The 20,445-nt window shown below is 41.6% G+C and overlaps 1 protein-coding gene across 1 annotated transcript in view; it reads right to left on the bottom strand.

Annotated features, from left to right (window-relative positions):
* Window positions 1–1,464: 1,464 nt before the first annotated feature.
* LOC131820368 (zinc finger protein 705A-like) overlaps window positions 1,465–20,445 on the bottom strand; it is a 31,702-nt gene continuing 12,721 nt past the window's right edge. The window contains exons 3-8 of the mRNA XM_059155939.1: window positions 20,330–20,400; window positions 6,783–6,869; window positions 4,703–4,829; window positions 3,928–4,023; window positions 3,339–3,421; window positions 1,465–2,913 (exon numbers count right to left, since the gene is read on the bottom strand). Of these exons, the coding sequence (XP_059011922.1) occupies window positions 2,263–2,913; window positions 3,339–3,421; window positions 3,928–4,023; window positions 4,703–4,829; window positions 6,783–6,794 (969 nt within the window). The 5' untranslated portion in view covers window positions 6,795–6,869; window positions 20,330–20,400 and the 3' untranslated portion in view covers window positions 1,465–2,262. The remainder of the gene's footprint in view (window positions 2,914–3,338; window positions 3,422–3,927; window positions 4,024–4,702; window positions 4,830–6,782; window positions 6,870–20,329; window positions 20,401–20,445) is intronic.

Below are 20,445 nucleotides of genomic sequence, written 5' to 3'. Positions count from 1 at the left end.
AAGTTACATATTGTTGTAAGCAGATCAGATATAATAATAGAGAGTGGTATATTCACATTTCAAGTTAATTTGTAAAATATTTGCAAAAACAAAGCACCTGTTATGTGTATGCAGTACCAACTCATTAGTTTTCACAATACTTTTTTTTAAGTTTTCACAGCAACTCTTAAGATGTAGGGACTAAGCGTATTTACGTTTTAGAATTGAGGAAATGAGTTAGAAAGTTTCAGTAACGAGATCTAATTGGCTGTAATGGTGGGAATTACAACCCATGTTTGTCTCCAGCGTCTGAATTTATTATTTTTTTTAAGATTTTATTTATTTATTTGACTGAGAGAGAGAGAGATCACAAGTAGGCAGAGCAGCAGGTAGAGAGGTGGGGGAAGCAGGCTCCCCGCTGAGCAGAGAGCCTGATGCGGGGCTCAATCCCAGGACCCTGAGATCATGACCTAAACCGAAGGCAGAGGCTTAACCCACTGAGCCACCCAGGCGCCACCCCCTACCCCCAAGTCTGAACTTCTGATCCCTCTTTTGTTCCCTTCAACCCTTGCTCACACCTCCGTGTCCCCACCTGATCATGGACCCTGCCTCTCCAGCGAAGGTGTCAAGATGCTGGATATTGACTGTTCGTTGTCCTCACCTATGACTTGACTCACCCTGGCTACACAGCAGAATCACTTGTGGATATATTTTTTTAAATGATGTATCAGTTCTATCCAGAGATGTGCTCATTTAATTGGTCTCAGGGTAAGATTATGGACTGTGTCAGCTTGGGAAGAGAACAGATCAGCTGGGTTGTCGCTAAAGAACAACTCCCTCTGTGATTTAGGTCCAGTATTGGGGTTTGTTGAAGGGGAATCCATTTCCAAGCCCTGGGACCAAAGCCAGGGAGACTGCCTTTGTGAGAATTTTTATTTTGTTTGGAGAAGAATAGATTAAGTTAATTATAAGGGCTTAATGTGATGTCTGATAGGGGGTTTTATCATTCTGGAGTTTTCTTTGCAGGACTGTTGTGGGGGTACATAGCAGTGGCTCTGTTCGGGGAACAGGAAGGCACATAATTCAGGACTCACTTGAGTAAGATCTAAGATGTGGTCATTGGATGAACTCCTGCCCTCAAAGAAGCTTCATGGAAAAACTCTAAGGAATGTTCTTGGTCTGGAAAGACCGAGTTTCCCTGGGGCATAGGAGGGCTGGAGCAGCCTCATGGTTTACACTAGTATCTGGGATACTGTGCTTGTGGTTCTACTAAAAGGTGTGATTCTACCTCCAGGCTCATAGCAAAATGAGTGAGCTGTCAGTTGGGGTGATGCTAGCTGATGGTGGGAAGTTGGAACAGTGGAGCTGATCTCTGTTAGAGGAAAAGGACACTGTTTTGTTGAGTCTCTAATCTACATACCAAGGAGTGTAGGCTCAAACCCATGTGTTCACAGCTGCATAGAGAAAACCAGAACCTCAACAACAGATTTTTCAGCAACAGAGTTTATTAATTAAGTATTTACAGGAAATAATGTATTGAAAAAGTTTTACCTTTTAGAAAATTCTGTATTTGATATGCTTAGATCAACTTTACCTTTTTGTATTTATATGCCACATTTTCCCCATGAATAGTTATTTTTCTCAAAATCCTGAATTACTGGTTACATTGTATGTTAAAGGCTCTAATTTTAGAGGTTTTTCCCTAGACTTAGTTTCCTGCTACGAAATCTGCCTGAAGTTCCCGCCACTGTGGTTTCCTGACTGCCATCTCCTCAGGTAAGAAGCTTAATGTTGGCTGAGAAATAAGTGATCACTGACACTGAGTGCTGTATACAGTCTGAATCTTCACACGTGCCCCAAATGCCTTTCTATGAACAAAGGGTCTCTCCTTTCTCACTGCAATATGAATGATTTGTTATTTCTCAAGAGCATTCATCCTCTTACATCTTGTGTTAGTGTTTATTCAGACTTCACTGAGTTTTCTTGTGGGCGAAACACCTGGTACCTGGCTGCGCGCCGTCCCCAGTGCCCAGTGTGCAGACCCATAGTGTGTTACAGGTTGAGACAGAGTGAGTCCTCTTTCATCCTTCATGGTTTTGCTGCACAGTTGTCACACCCGGGGATTTCTTCCATTTAAGCTGGTGTATGTCACATGAGGAAGCATGACTGAGGAATCTTCTACGTTGATTAGTTTCTTCAATGGGCAAGTCCCTTAGAGGTGTGTTTAAATGTTAACGCTATGGTTGAAGTCTCACCCACGTTCACTACATTTATAATATGATGTTATCTAAGGTCAGAATATTTACTGAAGGCATTTATAATTTTCTCTCCATTGTGGGTTCCCTCGTGTCGTCTAAGAGCAGAACACTGACTGAAGGATTTCCCACAAAGATGACATTCATACGGTTTTTCTCCAGTGTGAGTTCTTTCATGTCGTCTGAGGGCAGAACATTTACTGAAGGCTTTCCCACACAGGTGACACTCATATGGCTGCTCTCCAGTGTGTGTTCTCTCATGCTGTCTGAGGTTGGAGGACTGACTGAAGGCTTTCCCACATAGATGACATTCATATGGTTTCTCTCCAGTATGAGTTAGATTGTGTTTTCTAAGGTCTGAGCTTTGAATAAAGGCATTCCCACAGATATGGCATTCATATGGTTTCTCTCCAGTGTGAGTCATCTCATGTCTCCTAAGGCTTGAGCAATTACTGAAGGCTTTTCCACACAGATGGCACTCGCATGATTTACCTCTGGTGTGAATTTGCTTATGTTGATTAAGGTATGACTGGTCACTAAGGGATTTTGGACACTGTTTACTGATACAAGGTGTCTTTTCTGTGTGAGTTAACAAATGTTGACTCAACATGAAGCCATGAGTGAAATCTTCTTCCAAATCTTTATATTCAAAGGGATCCTCTGCAGTAAGAGATTCCTGCTTTTGGGAAAGAGATAAAAGGTTGTTAAAGTTGGCCTACATATCCATACATTCACTTTTCTACACAGAAATCCTAAATTAACCACTCAGTGATAGTCTCCAGTTAAAATCTTGCCAGTGTTACTTGCATACACACAATGTGTTTGTTATTCCCCTGTCTACGTAAAGATTTTTTCTTTTGTAGCATCCCAACTATAGAGCTTATAGATTATGTTTCAAAGACTGGGTATATCATCAGTGTTTATGGTTTGGGGGCTCAGATTATTTCTTCACTAAATTCAAACTAGCCAAAACTTTTTGCTCAAAAAAAAAAAAAAAAAGTTTAATCCCAACTTAGTATGAATTAGGTTATTGTGCTCAATTATTAACATCCTATTTTTAGGTCTTTCATTTGGATGACCAGGGTTACTACTCAGGAAACTTACCACTGGCATGATTGCAGATGTGTCCTTCCTGTTGATACGTTGTGTGGCTATAATTTCTTGTTCTTTAAAGGCATTTCCCCTGCCTGAAATAATTGAAAACAAAACAAATAGAATGGCAGTAGGGTAATGAAAATGTTGAAAAGCACCAAGACCCATGTGAGTATGTTTCAAAAACTGGCACTTTGATGGGGCAAATATGTCAAATGAAGGAATACTCTAGGAATACTAATTCACAAAGATTTTCAGGATTGAATTATGAAAAAATTCTAATGACGGCAGATTGGGTAGGGAAAGAGAAGAGAAACCTTCAAAGGGGAATATTAGGGTAGGAGTTACTGTGTGAAAGTTTAACTTCATTTAAGTATATGAATATGCTTTCCCCAAAGCCAAAAGAAACACTGGCAAGAGGAAATATGAATTGTGATCGACAAATGCAAGGAATAAGGACAACATTGGAAAAATTTTGCCCCAGTGTTGTTCTCCACATTTTAGAAACTCACTCACTTGACAAAATCTTCAGTTGGTATTTCCAATAACATACAGTGAGTGGGCACCTCCTCATACTGAAGCACAGGTCCCTGCAGCTCACCTGGGCTCTGGCCTTGGAGAAATCCGGTTCCTTCACTCCGCAGCTCTTGTCCTTGCTCCAACTGGAAAATCAAATCTGATTTGCAATGCTGATATCCTGTTCATTGAAAAAAGGTACGTGGATTTTTTATTCTGTACTACTAAAAGTCCTCTCCTTCCCCAAGGCTAATCATCATTGAGTCCAGGACAGGCAACTGAAGAAGAATAAGGAGAACACAAGAACTTGGATAGAAAAACACAAATCCAAATATGTGTCAAAAATGGTGAAGTCCTTCTGGATGGTGGTGTCCATGCCCAAATTTAAAGACAGAATGCAGAATCCTCAGTCTTTTCAGAAATGGAGAAATTACATGTCTCCACAGTGGGTTCAATATTACTTTTAAACAGACACCAAATAAGCTCAACAAGAGAAATCAAAGTTCTATTTTTGTCATTGGTCTAGTTTCAACCCTTGAAATAATGACTATGGGAGAATATTTAGAAAATGTTTAAATTGTTTATGCATTCAGAAATATTGAATTCCCATTTCTGCTCTGGTTGTTAGAGACTGAGTAGTAACAAAGACATTAAACTGTGGTCAAAAGTATATTCTGGTGGTGTGACACACTAACTGTAGTAAAATATAAAGAACTTTCTTTCAAGTAAGGTCTATGAAAGATTCAGGGTAGAGAGTGGAGTGGGTATGCGGATATGCAGAAGCTGTTCCAGTTCTTGCTGAATGACCAACTACCTTCCCACCCACCCATCTATCTAAGGGTATGCATTGGCAGACTCACCTAGGGAAACGAGATGACGTATATTTTCCAGCATGACATCCCTGAACAGCTTTCGCTGGGATATGTCCAGCAGGGCCCACTCTTCCTTGGTGAAGTCTATAGCTACATCTTCAAATGTCACGGATTCCTAAAACATCACGGATATTCTGTTTTAGACAGAGCATTCCCTACCGGCGTCCAGAGCAGGAGGGTTGCGCTGACAGCACTGAGGAAGAGGGTGGAGGAGCGGGCTGTGCAGAGAGCTCAAACTAAGTCTAGGGCTCCTGTCGTTCATTCTCGGTGCAGAACTGGCATCTGCCTTTCAGATACATTACAGAGATATAGTCTGAACTAATAAAACTTGACTGTAAAGGAGTATCACATGAAGTGTAATATTACATAGCCTGGATTTATTTTATTTTATTTTATTTTTTTTAAGCAACTGGTAATTATGGGGGCACCTGGCTGGATCACTCAGTAGAGCCCGCAACTCTTGATCTCTGGGTCATGAGCTCAGGTCCCAGGTTGGGTGTACAGCCTACTTATTAAAATAAACACATGAAGTCTAAAACAAAAACTGGTAATTATATCAGACATGATTACAAAATTGGCACCTGAAAATTCATATCTAAAACTCACTTTCTGATTAACTTCAAGTAACTTTACAGACTCAGTATAAGGCAAACAAGAACCATGACTTGCCACTTTTATTTATTTATTTTTTTAAAGATTTTATTTATTTATTTGACAGACAGAGATCACAAGTAGCAGAGAGAGAAGGAGAAGCAGGCTCCCTGCTGAGCAGAGAGCCCGACACGGGACTTGATCCCAGAACCCTGAGATCATGACCCGAGCCAAAGGCAGAGAGTTTAACCCACTGAGCCACCCAGGCGCCCGACTTGCCACTTTTAAATCATGACCTAATTCCCACAGATGAACCTTTAATGTCCTGTTAGGAGTACTGAAAGACCCAATGAACTAATGTATGAAGTTTTTCCTAAGTAAACATGTATTAAATACAAGCCATTAGTCATTAAAATATCCGAGAACCTTGAAACCATCTCTAGCATTCTTCAGAAATGAACACGTTTCATGGAGAACTTGGTATACACAGTGTAGTCTTGCTCAACTCTGCAGGCTCAGGTGTTCATAATAAGGTGTAAGGTCACCACAGGAGGTTCAGCAGCACAAGCCAGGAACCTCTGAGACAGCTGTACTGAAGGGCAGTGCTGGCCTGACCGTTCCTGTGTTATGAGGACTCCTAATTTTCTCTGGACCTTCAACACCAGTCTCCTCTGTCTTGTCCCTCTGCTAAAGGAGAACAGAAGCGTCTTGAAAGGTTTTGCTTTATGTGGTTTTTAAAAAAGTTTCTGCAAGATCTTAAATTTTACTCTACTATATGCCCTTCTCCTGAATATACAGCCACAATACTCCCTATACACTAAGTACAGTTATCAAACATGAAAAAGGTTAATTACAAAAAGGTAAAATATATGAACAGGGGCAAGAATGATAATGAAAATTTAGTTATCTTTTTAAGAAGTTTCCAAAAGTGCAAATATATTCTCTTTAAACTTTAAAATTTAAACTCTTTAAACTTTAAAATTGGAAAAATAGGAATGATTCCTCATGCCCTTTGTGGCCTCAACTTCTCTTGTGCTCCCTTCAGCAGTCCACAGGCCTCACCCAGCACCTGAAACACTGGACTCGGGGGAAGCACCTCCCGATCGGACCACGGTGTCTCCCCCTTGCTCATCTCTTCAACCCCAACCCTTTAGGAAAGGATTTTAGAGCCAACACTATGACCAATGGGTGGATTATTTCCCAATAAGGATATGGACTGGGTTAGAGAAAGCAAACTTCTTTCTTCTTTTCAGTAAATGCACAGGCTTAATGGAGGCTGGGATAAACTAGTGTGATACTATGTTACTAGTTATTGAGTTTCTGAATCATTATAACCATCCTAGAGTCACAGGGAAATTTCACCGGAGCTCAGATCCCTGAGGATTTCCCAACTGCAAGTGAACGTTTAAGCCAATAAAATTCGCCCATCTGATGGCCGTAGGGTGTTATTTCAGCAGAAAGAGGCTTCCCTACTCACCAGTGGCTGCATTGTCAGTAACTCAGTTGCCAGGTGTCTTTCTCTGGGTTTTCACTCTCAGACAGTCCAAGCACTAAGCAGGCAAAGCTGAGGATGGAGAAAGAAGCCATGAGATCGCAGTCCTATGCCCAATTTCCAGTCTCACCTGTCATGAAGCCCCAAACCTTACCTGGGTGTGACCCCCAGCTTAACCAACAAACATGCAGTGCAGCCTACCAGAAATGAAGAGGACTTGCTTCCTCTCCCATGTTCAAAAGTAAGACAAAAAAAAAAAAAAAAAAAAAAGACTAGGACTACAGGTGCTAATAAAAAACATACAAAAATATAATTACAGAGATTTTATGAGTAAAAACATCAAAAAGTATTGAGTTATTAATGAGCCCACAGCATCCAGAGTTATATAACTCCTCTCTGATTGCAAAGCTTAGAGATCCTAGACTCATGCCACATACTGATTTTTATCTCCATCTGTAGATAAACATGGAACTTCTCAGATTTCCTTATTCTCATATCCAAGCAGTGGTTCCCCAGCATCCCCAGGAGCCTTCTGGAGCCATCCTCCCTTCCTGCTGTCCCTCAGCTCTAACTTTTAGATCTGCTGCCCATGGACTTGGATGCCAAAAAAACCTATAAAGTCTATTTTATGATAGGGTTCATCAATTCAAGGACTTCTTCCATTTGGAGGGATCAGTGGCACTCATTCTGCAAGTCTAGTCCTTAAAAATGTCCTGCACCAGAACGGAGAAATAGATGAGTCATGATGTTTCTGTCACTTACTATCCAAATCCTTTATTTCTAGGTCATCCAGATAATACTGAAAGCCTGTGGTTCAGGAGAAAATCTAGTTGCTCTGATTATTTTAATAAAGTGGTAACTGAAGTCCTTGAAATCCTGTTCTGTGTTAATCTTCAGTAGCTGTACTATGCCCGCATTTCATTATTACACACACACGTATGTATATGTACACACATTTACATATATACACAAACAAATGTGTGAGACACACAGTGAGAAAGCATGTATAAACTGTCAACTCTCCCCTAAGACACCAATACTTAGATGTACTTCATAGGAAAGTTATGATAATGTGTCATAAACAAAGTAGGATTAACTCACCCATTTGTACCTGAGGTCCAGAAAAAGAAAAAAAAAAGAAATTTGTATCAAATGTGACCCCACTTCGATATTTATATGTATTCGTTTATTTAATTCTCACAATAAACCTGATTCTATTTACCAGTTTAACAAATGACATGAACAGAAGAGGTTCAAAAAACTTCAAAAATGTAACAAAGTTATATAGCTAGGAAATGACCTACTCATATTTTAATTTTGCTCTGTCTCCTATGAAAAATTCCTTAAGGATTACACACCACACGTAGGTTTTACCTGGAATATGGCATCACTTCTGACCTAAATCAGTAGCCCTACCATCATTACAATTTTTTCTCCTTACTTTTTCACAGAAATTACACCCCACACTCGGTTCTCTGTACATGGGAACCTCTGTGGACTGGCCACTTCTCAAACATCAGGCTTTCCCCCTCTTCATTTTTCCTGCCCACTTTAATCCACACTGACTCATTTCAACAGGCACCTACCAGAACCAGCACTTTCTATGTTCCCTGCACTATTAACCACTATTAACCACACTTCCCCTTCAAGATCTCGACAGCAGGGGATTCCAAGTACTTGCCTTTCCTGTGACTGTATCTGACACACATGGCTAAGAAGTTGATCCCTGCCTAAAAACAGAACTACTTCTCCTAGGGGTTTTCAAATTTTTCTGCCAACTCTAAGTCATTCTTCCATGCTCCCATAAATATTTCAGATCTTCCCCATGCCTACTGATGCCACACATTCTCACCTTTCGAAAGGGGAGATTATTCCCTACTACACATACTGTGCTCGCTTGCCAAAGTTGCTGTAACAGAGTAGCACTCACTGAAGGGCTTAAACTATAGGAAATTATTTTCTCACAATTCTGGTGTCACCAGGATTGGTTTCTTCTAACCCCCGCACCCTCAGCCAACTTCGCTCACAGCCAGCCATCTTCTGTCTGTGACATAATTCCCTCTTCTTGCAAAGACACTAGTCAAACCAGATTAGGGCCGACCCTAATGCCCTCATTGTACCTTAACTGACAGTTTTAAGGCCCAATCTCCAAAAACACACTGAGGGTCAGGACTTCAACATTTGACTTTTGGGAACACAAAATTCAGTCTATAAGAGAGATGAATTATCTACGGTGACACACTCAGTTTTTCATCCTAATATCTACAAATATTGCTACATTCATATCCACTGCTGACTCTTCTTTCCCATTAAATAGAAGTCGTGCTAACTCTAGGTCCAATGTCTCCAAATGAATTCCTTTTTCTCCTGTTTTGTTGAGAACTGTATTCCTGTTTATAAATTTCCTTTCCCAAAACCCTGTCCATCTCTCCACAATCAATCCCATCATTGAAGTTCATTATCTCTCATAACTTAAAGCAAAAATTTCCTCTGAACCTGTTCTCTCTCTCCAGTTGCTGCGCTTCTGTCCTCCTTTCAGAATCAAACTGAGTAAAAACATCAAAAAGTATTGAGTTATTAATGAGCCCACAGCATCCAGAGTTATTTAACTCCTCTCTGATTGCAAAGCTTAGAGATCCTAGACTCATGCCACATACTGATTTTTATCTCCATCTGTAGGTAAACATGGAACTTCTCAGATTTCCTTATTCTCATATCCAAGCAGTGGATATGTCCTTTGCTCACATCCTCCTCTCCCTTTAACTTAAAAGGCCACCACTGGTTATTTTATAAATACGTATTAACATCACTGATTGTCTCTGTCTCTCCAATAAATCTTTACCTGGAAACAGCGAGGAGTTAAACCTTGACCTCACTTTCAGAACTTCTTCCCCTCTATAATCAGTCCTCCCGCGTCCTCTGTGAAAAATTCCTCAGCCCTACTGGACTGTCTCAAGACTTAACGTGAGTGCCTGTTCTTTTATACCATGTCCTGGCAGGCTCACACATTGCTTCAGTTGTTCCCGTTTTTTCTACTGTTGTCTCTAAACCGAAAGTGACCAATTTCTTATCTAGATTCCCATTTCTTAGAGACCATCTCTGTAAGGACCTATTTAGCAAAAGGCTTTCATTAAAGTTGAAACTGTCCCTGCTCCCCTTCCCCCAGGGGATTTACTTAAAAACAAGTCCAGGAAACCAGCTCCAGGTAATGAAGCCCAGATACAAGGGTGGGTCAGGCCAGGTGGAGACCTCGGATCAGTGGGAGGTTGCATACTGTCTCCCTAGCTACCAAGGGGTATGGGCACCTGCCCTTTGGGAGCCTTTTTGGCGCCAATCCTAACCCAGGTGTGATAGGCTAGTTCAAATGTCTACTAGGGTAAATTACAATTCAGTTGGTTGCCTGGCATCACTGTTTCCTGTGTGTGTTACAATCTCATTGGCCACCTGTGCGTGTGGCCAGGCCCAACCCCATGGCCTTTGCCCTTAAAAACTAGTCTGTGAAACAGAAGTGTTGCCCTCTCTTTAAGAGGTGCATCCTTGAACGTTCATCTGATTCTTGATGCTTGGCGAAATAAAGCTTTGCTTGACCTTCACTTTATATCAGTCTCACTCCTTTAATCACGGACCCATTATTGGGGCATAACAATCTCTGCTTGCATAGTTACGCCGAAAATGAAGTACTTCTCAGGACAATAAGTCTATCCCACCAAATATAGGAATTATTCCTTTGTCTGAATCTTAGTGGCTGGCTGCATCTGAGTACGGACATTTTAAATGCCTTTACCAAACCAACAAACACACCAGTTCTCTTTCTAGCCCAGGCACTACTATCATTGTTTCCATTCCCATCCAAACTTCCTACCCCATACTCTTTCCACTCCAATTTCAGTTTAAATCTCCATTACACAGATATTTTCATTAAATTCCAACCAAAGTAAGTGTTTCCCCTGTCCTCTGCCTTGACTTAAATAGAACTACTATTTTTCCAGGTCACGCATGGAATTTGTTATAGATTTATTTTTATTTATGCTGTCCTCTAAGACCTAAATGCAGAAAAATCTACCTATGAATGGTAGAACTAGGCAAGTTTCCCTGTGACCACTACATCTGAATGATAAAAGAGAGAAATTCCATGTCCAGGATAAGAAACCTGCCCCCGAGTGCCTGCAGTCAGATAAACCATCACTTCCTGATTATAAATTCCTCCCTGAAATACAGGAGTCTGTCTTTCCTCATAAAAATTCTATCTAGTACTTACCCAAATCCAAACAGATGAAAAAGCGAATGAAGCCAACTCTTTGATGTGTAGCTACCACACAAAGGACCTCAGAGTTTCTTTCTCTACATAAATCACCCTTTTGATGATGATCTATGTTTATAAGCAGTTGATAACCTCATCAGTGACATAAATCAAAGGATATACCCTGGTCAGTCTGTATGCCAGTCAATATAAACCTAATCGAGCCAAGCCTTTCTAACAAAATCTTTTCTAATTAGGTAAATCCTATAGATGCAATTAAGGAAAACAGATGATACCCTTTCTGTCTAATGATATTTTTTTAGAGTTGTTTCAGGTTCATCACAAACTGAGCAGAAAATACAGACAGTTCCTATACACCTCCTATCCCCCCAAAAGAACAGCCTTCCCACTACCCGTATCCCACTCCAGACTGGAACATTTGTTAGAACTGATGAACCTACCCAGTTACATCATTATCACCCCAAGTCCTTGTTTACAGTACTGTTCACCCTTGGTGCTCTATCTTCTGGTGGTTTGAAATGTATAATGACATACATGCACCTTTACAATATCGTCAGAGTATTTTCACTGCTCTAAAAATCCTGTGCTCTGCCTAGTCATCCCTGCCCACCCCCTCAACCCCTGGCCACCACTGAATGTTTTATCGTCTTTTTCACTTTTCTAGAATGTCATAGTTGGGATCACACAGTATGTACTTTACAGACTGGCTTCTTTTACTTAGTAACAGGCATTTAAGGCTCCTCCATGTGTTTTCACTGGCTTGATAGCTCATTTTTTTTTTTACCACTGAATAATATTCTAGCATTTAGATATACCATGTTTATTTATTCATCACCCACTGAAGGACATTTGGGTTGCTTCCACGTTTTGGCGATTATGAATAAAGCTGCATTCATGTGGAAGTTTTTGTGTGGACATACGTATTCCAACTCATTCAGATAAACAGTGAGAAAGAATCATGACTGCTGGATCATGTGGTAATAAGTTTAATTTTATAAAAAGCTTCCCAACTATCTTCCAAAGTGGCTGCACCAGTTTGCATTCCTACCAGTAATGAATTAGAGCTCCTGGTGCTCTGCATCTATACCAGCATTTGGTGGTCTCAGTATTTTCCATTTTCCCCATTCTAATGGCACATAGTGGTGCTTTTTGTTTTGTTTTGTGCATTTCATTGACGACATATGACATTGAGCATATTTCAGGGCTTGTTTTCTATCTATAATCTTCTTTGGTAAGGTTCAGATCTTTTGCCCATTTTTTAATGGAGTTGATAATTTTCTTGTTGATTTTTTAAATATTTTATATATTATGAGTAAGTCTTTTATCAGTTGTGTGTTTTGCAAATATTTTCTCTCAGCTTGTGGCTTGTCTTCTCACTTTTTTGACAGCATTTTTTCACAAAGCAGAAGTCTTTGATTTTTAATCCAGTTCACTTATCAGTTACTTCTTCCATGGATCTTGCCTTTGATGTTAATAGTTAAAAAGTCATTGCCGAACTTAAGGTCACCTTGATTTTTTCCTGTGTTTTCTTCAAGTGGTTTGATAATTTAGATCTGTTATGTGTTTTGAGTTAAAATTTTAAGAGAATTAAGGTCTGTGTGGAGATTCAGTTTTGTTTTGTGTATTGATTTCCAGTTGTTACCTGCTCCCTCATTGTTGAAAATACTTTCATTGTATTATTCTTGCCCCTTTGTCAAGTATCAGTTTACGGTATTTGTGTGGGTATACTTATTGGCTCCCTACTGTGTTTCATTGATCTAGCTGTCTGTTTCATCAACAGATTATATCCTTTAATTCTTCATCCTTCTAAAGATCTCAAAAGCAACCTTCATCTCTTTTCCCAGAGGCCTCACCATTTGGTGAGCTTTGGTAGTTTTGGGAAACAATGGAACAAAACTAAAGCCAAGAGCTCTATCCTGCTCTTTATTTATTTATTTAGATTTTATTTATTTTCGAGACAGAGCATGCATGAGCAGGGGGCAGGGGCAAAGGGAGAGAGTCCAAAGGGGATCCCATGCTATGCACAGAGCCAAAGGCATGGCTTGATCTCATAACCTGAGCTGAAACCAAGAGTCAGTTGCTTAACTGAGTGAGCCATCCAGGTACCCCTCCTGCTCTCTGGCTGTCTGTCTATTTATCTGCTTATTTATTTGAGAGAGAGAGGAGGAAGCAGGGTCCTCGCTGAGCAGAGAGCCTGATGCGGGGCTCGATCCCAGGATCTCAATCCCTGAGATCATGACCTGAGCCCAAGGCAGAGGCTTAAACCCACTGAGCCACCCAGGCGCCCCTCCTGCTCTTTATTTTTAAGAGGTCTTATAATCGGGACAACTCGCAGACTGTGAGCACTATGGTGACTCCAAATAACAGAAATACTTACACTTAAAATACATGCAGGTATCCAGAGTGTGACATTTTACTACCAAGAAATAGAAAAAGAATTCAGCATAGGTCTCCATCAGATTTCTCTTACCCATGCCTAAGAACTGTAATACCCTAAGCTTCAAAATATTAGGGCTTCCTAGAATAAATTATATAGCTTCATTACTGTTTTTTCTATAAATGGGATGTCCTTTGTTTTTGAAAAGTTTCAAAGAATTAGGATGTATCTTAACATATACTGAGATCTAGAGATACAAAAGAACAAGTTGTTTTTGAAATCATCCAGTATACATTTTAAATATAAGCATTTGACTTAGAAAAAGTTGTCCCTGGATCCTTGTCATCATTATCACTGCCACCATCATCAAATGCTGATGCAGTGAGGCCAAAAGAATGTCGAACCAGGTTCTCCTGAGGCCATATGCTCCAGAGGGCCAAGGCTCTAGTCTCAGCCTGCGAGAGCCCCAACCAGGCTCCCCTATGTACTGGGTGATGTACAGATTAAGAGATGGCCCTGAATCCTTCATAGGACTGCTGAGAGGCGAAAATGGGTTAATGAGTATAGTTTGCACATGAGTCACTGCTGTAATTATGTCCGAGACAATACAGGCAAACTGCAGCTAAGTCCAAGGGCTCAGAGAGTTTAGGCAACATCCATGAACTGCTCTGCACAGCTCACGTTTTTACATCTGTTGTCTTACATGTATGTTTGTCTTTCATCGTCTTTTGGATATTGGATAGATGGATCTTCTGTAGAAATATAAGCCATGGGGCGCCTTGGTGGCTCAGTGGGTTGGGTCTTTGGCTCAGGTCATGATCAGGGTTCTGGGATCAAGCCCCGCTTTGGGCTCTCCCGATGAGAGCCTGCTTTCCTCTCTCTCTCTCTGCCTGCCTCTGCCTACTTGTGATCTCTCTGTCAAATAAATAAATAAAATCTTAAAAAAAAAAAAAAAAGAAATATAAACCAGTAAGTAACAGTGAACTGTTTACACACAGGAAACAGTATAAAAACAAAACAAAATTTACCTTACATTCTATACTAAAAGTGCTGACAATTCCATGGTACAATCTTTTGGGCACAATTAAACAAAGTAGCCAGAGTGCAACAGTGAGGATGACAACAGCCTAACATGGACTTATGGGGCCCCTGACTCACACCAATCACAGTCCTCACAGGGGGAGAATCGCCTGGAGAATGTGGCCATGCGGAAGAGGGCCTAGCAGTCCCTCCTTTCAATCTAACAGGATGGACATGAGGAGTCCGCATTTTGGCAAGTACACCAGGGATGGTGCTGTGGAGTGTGCAGTGGAACCCTGAAAAGTGTGAGGAAGCGGCTAATCAGCCAGAGAAATTCTCAATATGGGCTCAGGTCCCTAATCTGACATGGCCAGATTCACCTCCTCAGAGTCACTCACTCATCCTTGTTGCACGGAAATCCTCTCTGCCTTATGGGCTTGCTCATTCATGGGCCGCGTGCCCCTCACCACGTGCAGCTCACCGTCTCACCTGCGAACAGCCCTTAACTAGAGCGGCTCTCCCACCCCCAAGGTGGCAATCTTAACTTCCTTACTCTGTAAGAAGCTGCTTACATATCATACCTCCTTTGAAGGCTATGATCCTCTTCCCTGAACATTTAGTCTAATGTTGGTGCCAAACCTCCCCGTTTTCCTAGCAGGGCACGTAGGACACTCCAACAGCTAGCTTGACTGTCTCCTCCTCTGGGCCGTGTGAGCTGAGGGGAGCAGGGATAACATCTGTCTCAGGCTCAGCACTGTACCAGAGTCTCTTTAAACTGTGTGGGACACAGAGATTCGATGAATGTAAAAAAGCAGTGTAAGATAATTTACCATCGAAACAAAGCCCTCTCTGTTTTAGATCCATCAAATCTAGGGCCAGACCTTAGTGCTCTGGTGGCACTATTCTTGCTCAGCCTTCTACCAGAAGCGAATTTTAATCTTCTAACTGAAACACAAAGTGATGCAACTACTTTCTATACTACAACTTTCTGTTCTACAACAGTACAATGAAGGCCTCCAGAGTGCAGGCTCAGGATCCAGGGTCTTGCCATCTAGTAGACTAGCCTGCTTCTGAGCTAGTGACAAGTCCTCTTTTGAGAATTTGTGAGGGTTTTTTTTGTTTTGTTTTTTTCCCTCGTCCAATTCAATGGAATTGGGTTTGGTTTGTAAACTGACTTAAGTACAGGAAATACCTGAATGGACTTAAGGTCAGAGGTCTTCCTAGGATCTACAGAGCAGTCTTAGAGCTGCTGTCAATCAAGTGATCCTCAGAAAGTTGTGGGGAGACGTGGAGGCATCTCGCGACCTCACAGGCGGATGAATTCTCTGCGGCCCACGTGCGCAGACGGTCCCCTTCATGCTACAGTGTAACTGGAGAATCTATCCCCATATTCTCTGCTTTGTACGTATGATGACGCAGTGCCACCTGGGAGGGAATGCTGGATCAACATGAGCAAATTCTCCTGAATGTTTTACCATGGAAATTCTTGGGCTTTGTTTTTTTTTAGATTCAAATATTTAAGTAAGGATTTACTATTACACAGTGACAACTTATCATCCAGAAAGCATTCTCTACAGACAAGTAAATATAAATGCTGGAACATTCTCTAGAGAGAGCTCAATACAAGTATAACTTTTAAATCTGGTTTTAGTAAAACTGTTTTTAAAAACACAAATTAGGGGGCACCTGGGTGGCTCAGTCAAGCCCCATACCGGGCTCCCTGCTCGGCAGGAAGCCTGCTTCTCCCTCTCCCACTCCCCCTGCTTGTGTTCCCTCTCTTGCTGTGTCTCTGTCAAATAATAAATAAAATCTTTTTTAAAAAGCAACAACACACAAATTAGTATGTTATACGTTCTTTTGTGGCTTTTTTTTTTTTTAAGATTTTATTTGACAGAGCACAAGCAGATGGACTGGCAGCAGTAGAGGGAGAAGCAGGCCCGGCACTGAGCAGGAAGCCCAATGCAGAACTCAATCCCAGGACCCTGGGATCATGACCTGAGCTGAAAGCAGATGCTTAACTGACTGAGCCACCCAGGCACCCCACGGCTGTTATTTCTATGAAAAGCAAATTTCCTTGATCAAATTAGGTAGATGCAAATTCTGTTTTTGCTGTTATCTTAAATTCAATAAATAAATGTTACTGTGCCAGTATTACTGCTACAGTAATGCCTTCACAGTTCCAGAAGATCTATTGTATTAAGAAGATCGAGAGCAACTGCCCATATTCCAGGTAATTCAAGTCACTTGGATCTGTCGGATTGCTATATCAATTATTGTATTTCTCATCAATCTATATATACTTTACTAAATAAAATTCTAGCAACTGACCTTTATTCGATGCCTCGGGAAACTTATCAATAAATCTTAACTGGAGGTTTAATGGACACCAGGTAAAATTCTGTGAACTCTAAATGTGCCCCGTCAGCCTCACAAAACAGTAACGTGTTATGACTTCCGTTATAATGAAGAACTGTGGCACACGTTCCGTAAAGCACGTGTCCTGCACGTCACAGTAAAAAGGGGTGGTGAATGTCTTCCTGGGGGAGTCCCACAGAATCAGCAGCTTTAGACTGAAATGAGTGAGGGCTTCATTTATTCTTACTTCCTAGATGCAGTAAAAGGAGGCAGAGAGAAGCCAACTATCCAAGAAATGTCAACTGTCCATTCAGTTCCCCACTTCCAGGCCACTGCTTCCAAGCCGGCACTGGAAAAGGCTGTGAGGTGCTCAGGTGTCCAAGTAAGCTCTTTTCGTATTTGGGACTTGTATTACATTTCCCTCTGACAGTTCCTCCTTTTCACAGTCCTGGAGTCTGGAATGTATACTGGCATGGGACTAGAGTCCACCTTTTCTTTGTTTGAGCTAGGTGATGGTACTGTCCGGGTTTAGGATATTTTCTTCCTATTGTTCAGACAAATAACTTGTAATTAAGAAAAGAAATAGCTGCATCATTCCTCCTCAGATCAGCCATCCAGTAACTTCTCCTTTGCTGAATTTAAACTGACCATAGTGGTCACTTTTACTTAAAATAAAGTCTGATTTGGACTACCGTCCACCCGTTCTCAAGCACCTTCATTATGCGTCAGGGAAATTTCCAGTCATTAAGCTGTGGAACATAGAATACGTCCAAAGAAGCCTACATGAGCCATACGTAGTGACCGAGGGGGAAAATAATTTAGAGAAACGTATAAGAGTTGAAGAGGCTGGGCCACTTCAACTGTGAGATCTGCCGTGGCAGCATCCCAGAATTCCATCAAGAATGAATCAATGCTAGACCCACCTAACTAAAGAGGCATGATGCTAATACTGCAGCAAGAAAGTCATCCACGGGACGCCTGGGTGGCTCAGTTGGTTGAGCAGCTGCCTTCGGCTCAGGTCATGATCCCGGCGTCCCGGGATCGGGTCCCGCATCGGGCTCCTTGCTCGGCAGGGAGCCTGCTTCTCCTTCTGCCTCTAGCCTGCCACTCTCTCTGCCTGTGCTCACTCTCTCTCTCTCTAACAAATAAATAAAATCTTAAAAAATTAAAAAAAAAAAAAAAAAAAAGAAAGTCATCCACAACCAGGATTTTCCCCCAGGTCCTGATTGTGCAGAATCCTGGAACTTCATTCACCATCACAGAGATCTACTTTGGGCAGCAGAGAAGAGAAGACCCTTATAGTTCATCCCTTCTCAAGCAAATGGAACAGCTGTGACAGCTGGTTTTAGAAGGCAGTAGGCTCCTGTTTCTAGACTCTATTCCTCCCAACTATAAGTGGGGTCCACTCAAGAAGTCACTGAGGCAGAGGCAGGAGGAGTTACCCTAATTGGCTTCCTTAAAAGGTAAGACAGAACATCCCAGTTCTTTCTCAGTTCTACCATTACACTCCAATACTGGAACAACAAAGGAGAGTTACTAATTTTTTAACATGTTCCTTCAGTCCCTCTGGTAGTTATGCTTGACTTGGCAAGCACTGGTTCCCAAGAGTTGCTTATAAAATATTCAGGGGTTTTGTAAACTGGATCGTACATCCTTGTTAGCTTGAGTTTTGTCAGTATACAAGGAAATCAGCAAATGATATAAATCAAGACTTTGTCTGTTTCAGAGTCCGTTCACTACTGCAGACTGCCAGAAGCCACTGACCTGTGTGTTTCCCTTTCCAACAGAACCACAGAATGTGGACTCTTGCCTCCATTAGCATTATCTTGAGAGAAAGCTAATTTCCTCCATCATACGGAATCTTGTATATCTGACTTAAAATTGAGAACATTACCTTAAAAATAACATGCTTTATGATTTCTAAAACAAACACATTTCTTTAAAAAGGATTTCACATTTCTGCAAAAGTTAGCACTGTGGTCCCTAGCCCAGAACTCCCATTCCAGCAGAGGTGTCCATTCCCAGACTGTAAGCCTAAAGGTTCTCTTAAACGCTCACATCTTCCAGCCCCGCTCTGTACGAAGTCTGTGGATGACTCACAGGCGAAGAAGCCATCTGCCCCGATACACCATCAACATGGACCACATACTAGGTGACAGGTATTCACTTGTGGTCTCGCCATTTACTCAGAAGACCCTTTACCATCTTCACCTTTCCTCTCAGGAAACCAGTCTGGATAGGATTCATGTGACCTGACAAAACCCAGAGAGCTTATCATTAACTGGCTCATATTTATCTGGTTCAAAAATCTGTTCCCTGGCCACAGGTTATGAGTTATGTCTTCTCATGGTTTCAAATGCCTCTGAAAAGTAGCAACTCCAGAGGATAAACGATTTGGCAGGAAGGGAAAGGATACAGAAGGATGCAGGGTGTGTAAGTAAGGGTGGTGAGAAGTGGGACTGAGTCATTTCGTGGCTTCACGCCCACCCTTCAGTAGATGAGTTTGGACTGGATTAAAGGGGACCAGAGAGTGGAGCAGAACTTTCTGCAGAAGAGCCTTGGCATCCTCTCTCCTGACATGGGGTATGGATTTCCAGGAACTTGAGGGTTTGGGGTCTGGGCATCTTAGGCAAACAGAGAAGATGTGAGGGGTAGAGGGGAAATCTTCAACATTGGAGTACTTGGCTCAAATGGCTGCAGTGAATCCATCCTTTCTAGTTGAGACGATACTTGGGTTGTGAGACCATTCACTCTCATACTGAGTTTCCAAAGCTTCTGAAGATACTGGACTACTGACTGTAGGAATTCATCTGCTGAGAAGGAGTTCACCAGTTTTAGGTTCCGGAATCTATCAACTTCACATCATAGGTCCATCATAAGCCCCTTATCTTTAAGGAAATGTCCACCAGTTCAGGAAATACAGAGCCTTCAGCCTGGACAAGGTCACCACCTACCTGTCATTGAAGGCAGGAACAGCTTCCAAGCCACAGTTGTATTGGAAGAGGAGTGAAGAGTGGTCATTTTCCTCAAAGATCCATGACTTTGAAGTTTTAGAGTTGTGCAGCTCCAGATTTGTCAGGAATTGGGGGAGTTTTGGTGACTGGGAGTTCCCTCAAAGTGTGCAACTTGCAACTATAGTTTAGTCAGGTAGGGGCACCTCTTCCCAACTTCCTTTAATCAAAGCTGGAATGATTTCAGATTTATGCCTCAGCTCCCACACTGGGAGTAGCATCCCACACTCAGTGACAAGAACCCTGATCCCATGTATCACCAGGAGAGAAGCCTTACCTGCAATAACTAAACATTATCAAGCTCAAAGGACTAAAATCTACTGACTTCAACTTGAATCAGAGAGTGGAATGATTAATGTTCAGGGCTCTTGAACAGTATCAAAGCTCACACGAGCCACCATATATATACCCTCTGAGAAGGCCAGCATGGGTTCTGTGTAAGAACTGCCATCCCTATAAAGCAGATACCCTCAAGCATTTTCCCAAATACAAGTCCATACATACATACCCTGTAAGGTGTCAGGTACATGTCTCCATAGTGCGGAATGCTCAACTAGCATCTTCCAAAGCTTACAAACTCTGCAGAGAAAGAAAACCGACATTCATCTCCAAAGCTGATGAGAG

The sequence above is a fragment of the Mustela lutreola genome, chromosome 18 (genome assembly GCF_030435805.1).
Source record: "Mustela lutreola isolate mMusLut2 chromosome 18, mMusLut2.pri, whole genome shotgun sequence".
NCBI lineage: Eukaryota > Metazoa > Chordata > Mammalia > Carnivora > Mustelidae > Mustela > Mustela lutreola.
The sequence above is the reverse complement of the archived record's forward strand: the minus strand, read 5'-3'. Positions and strand labels throughout refer to the sequence as shown.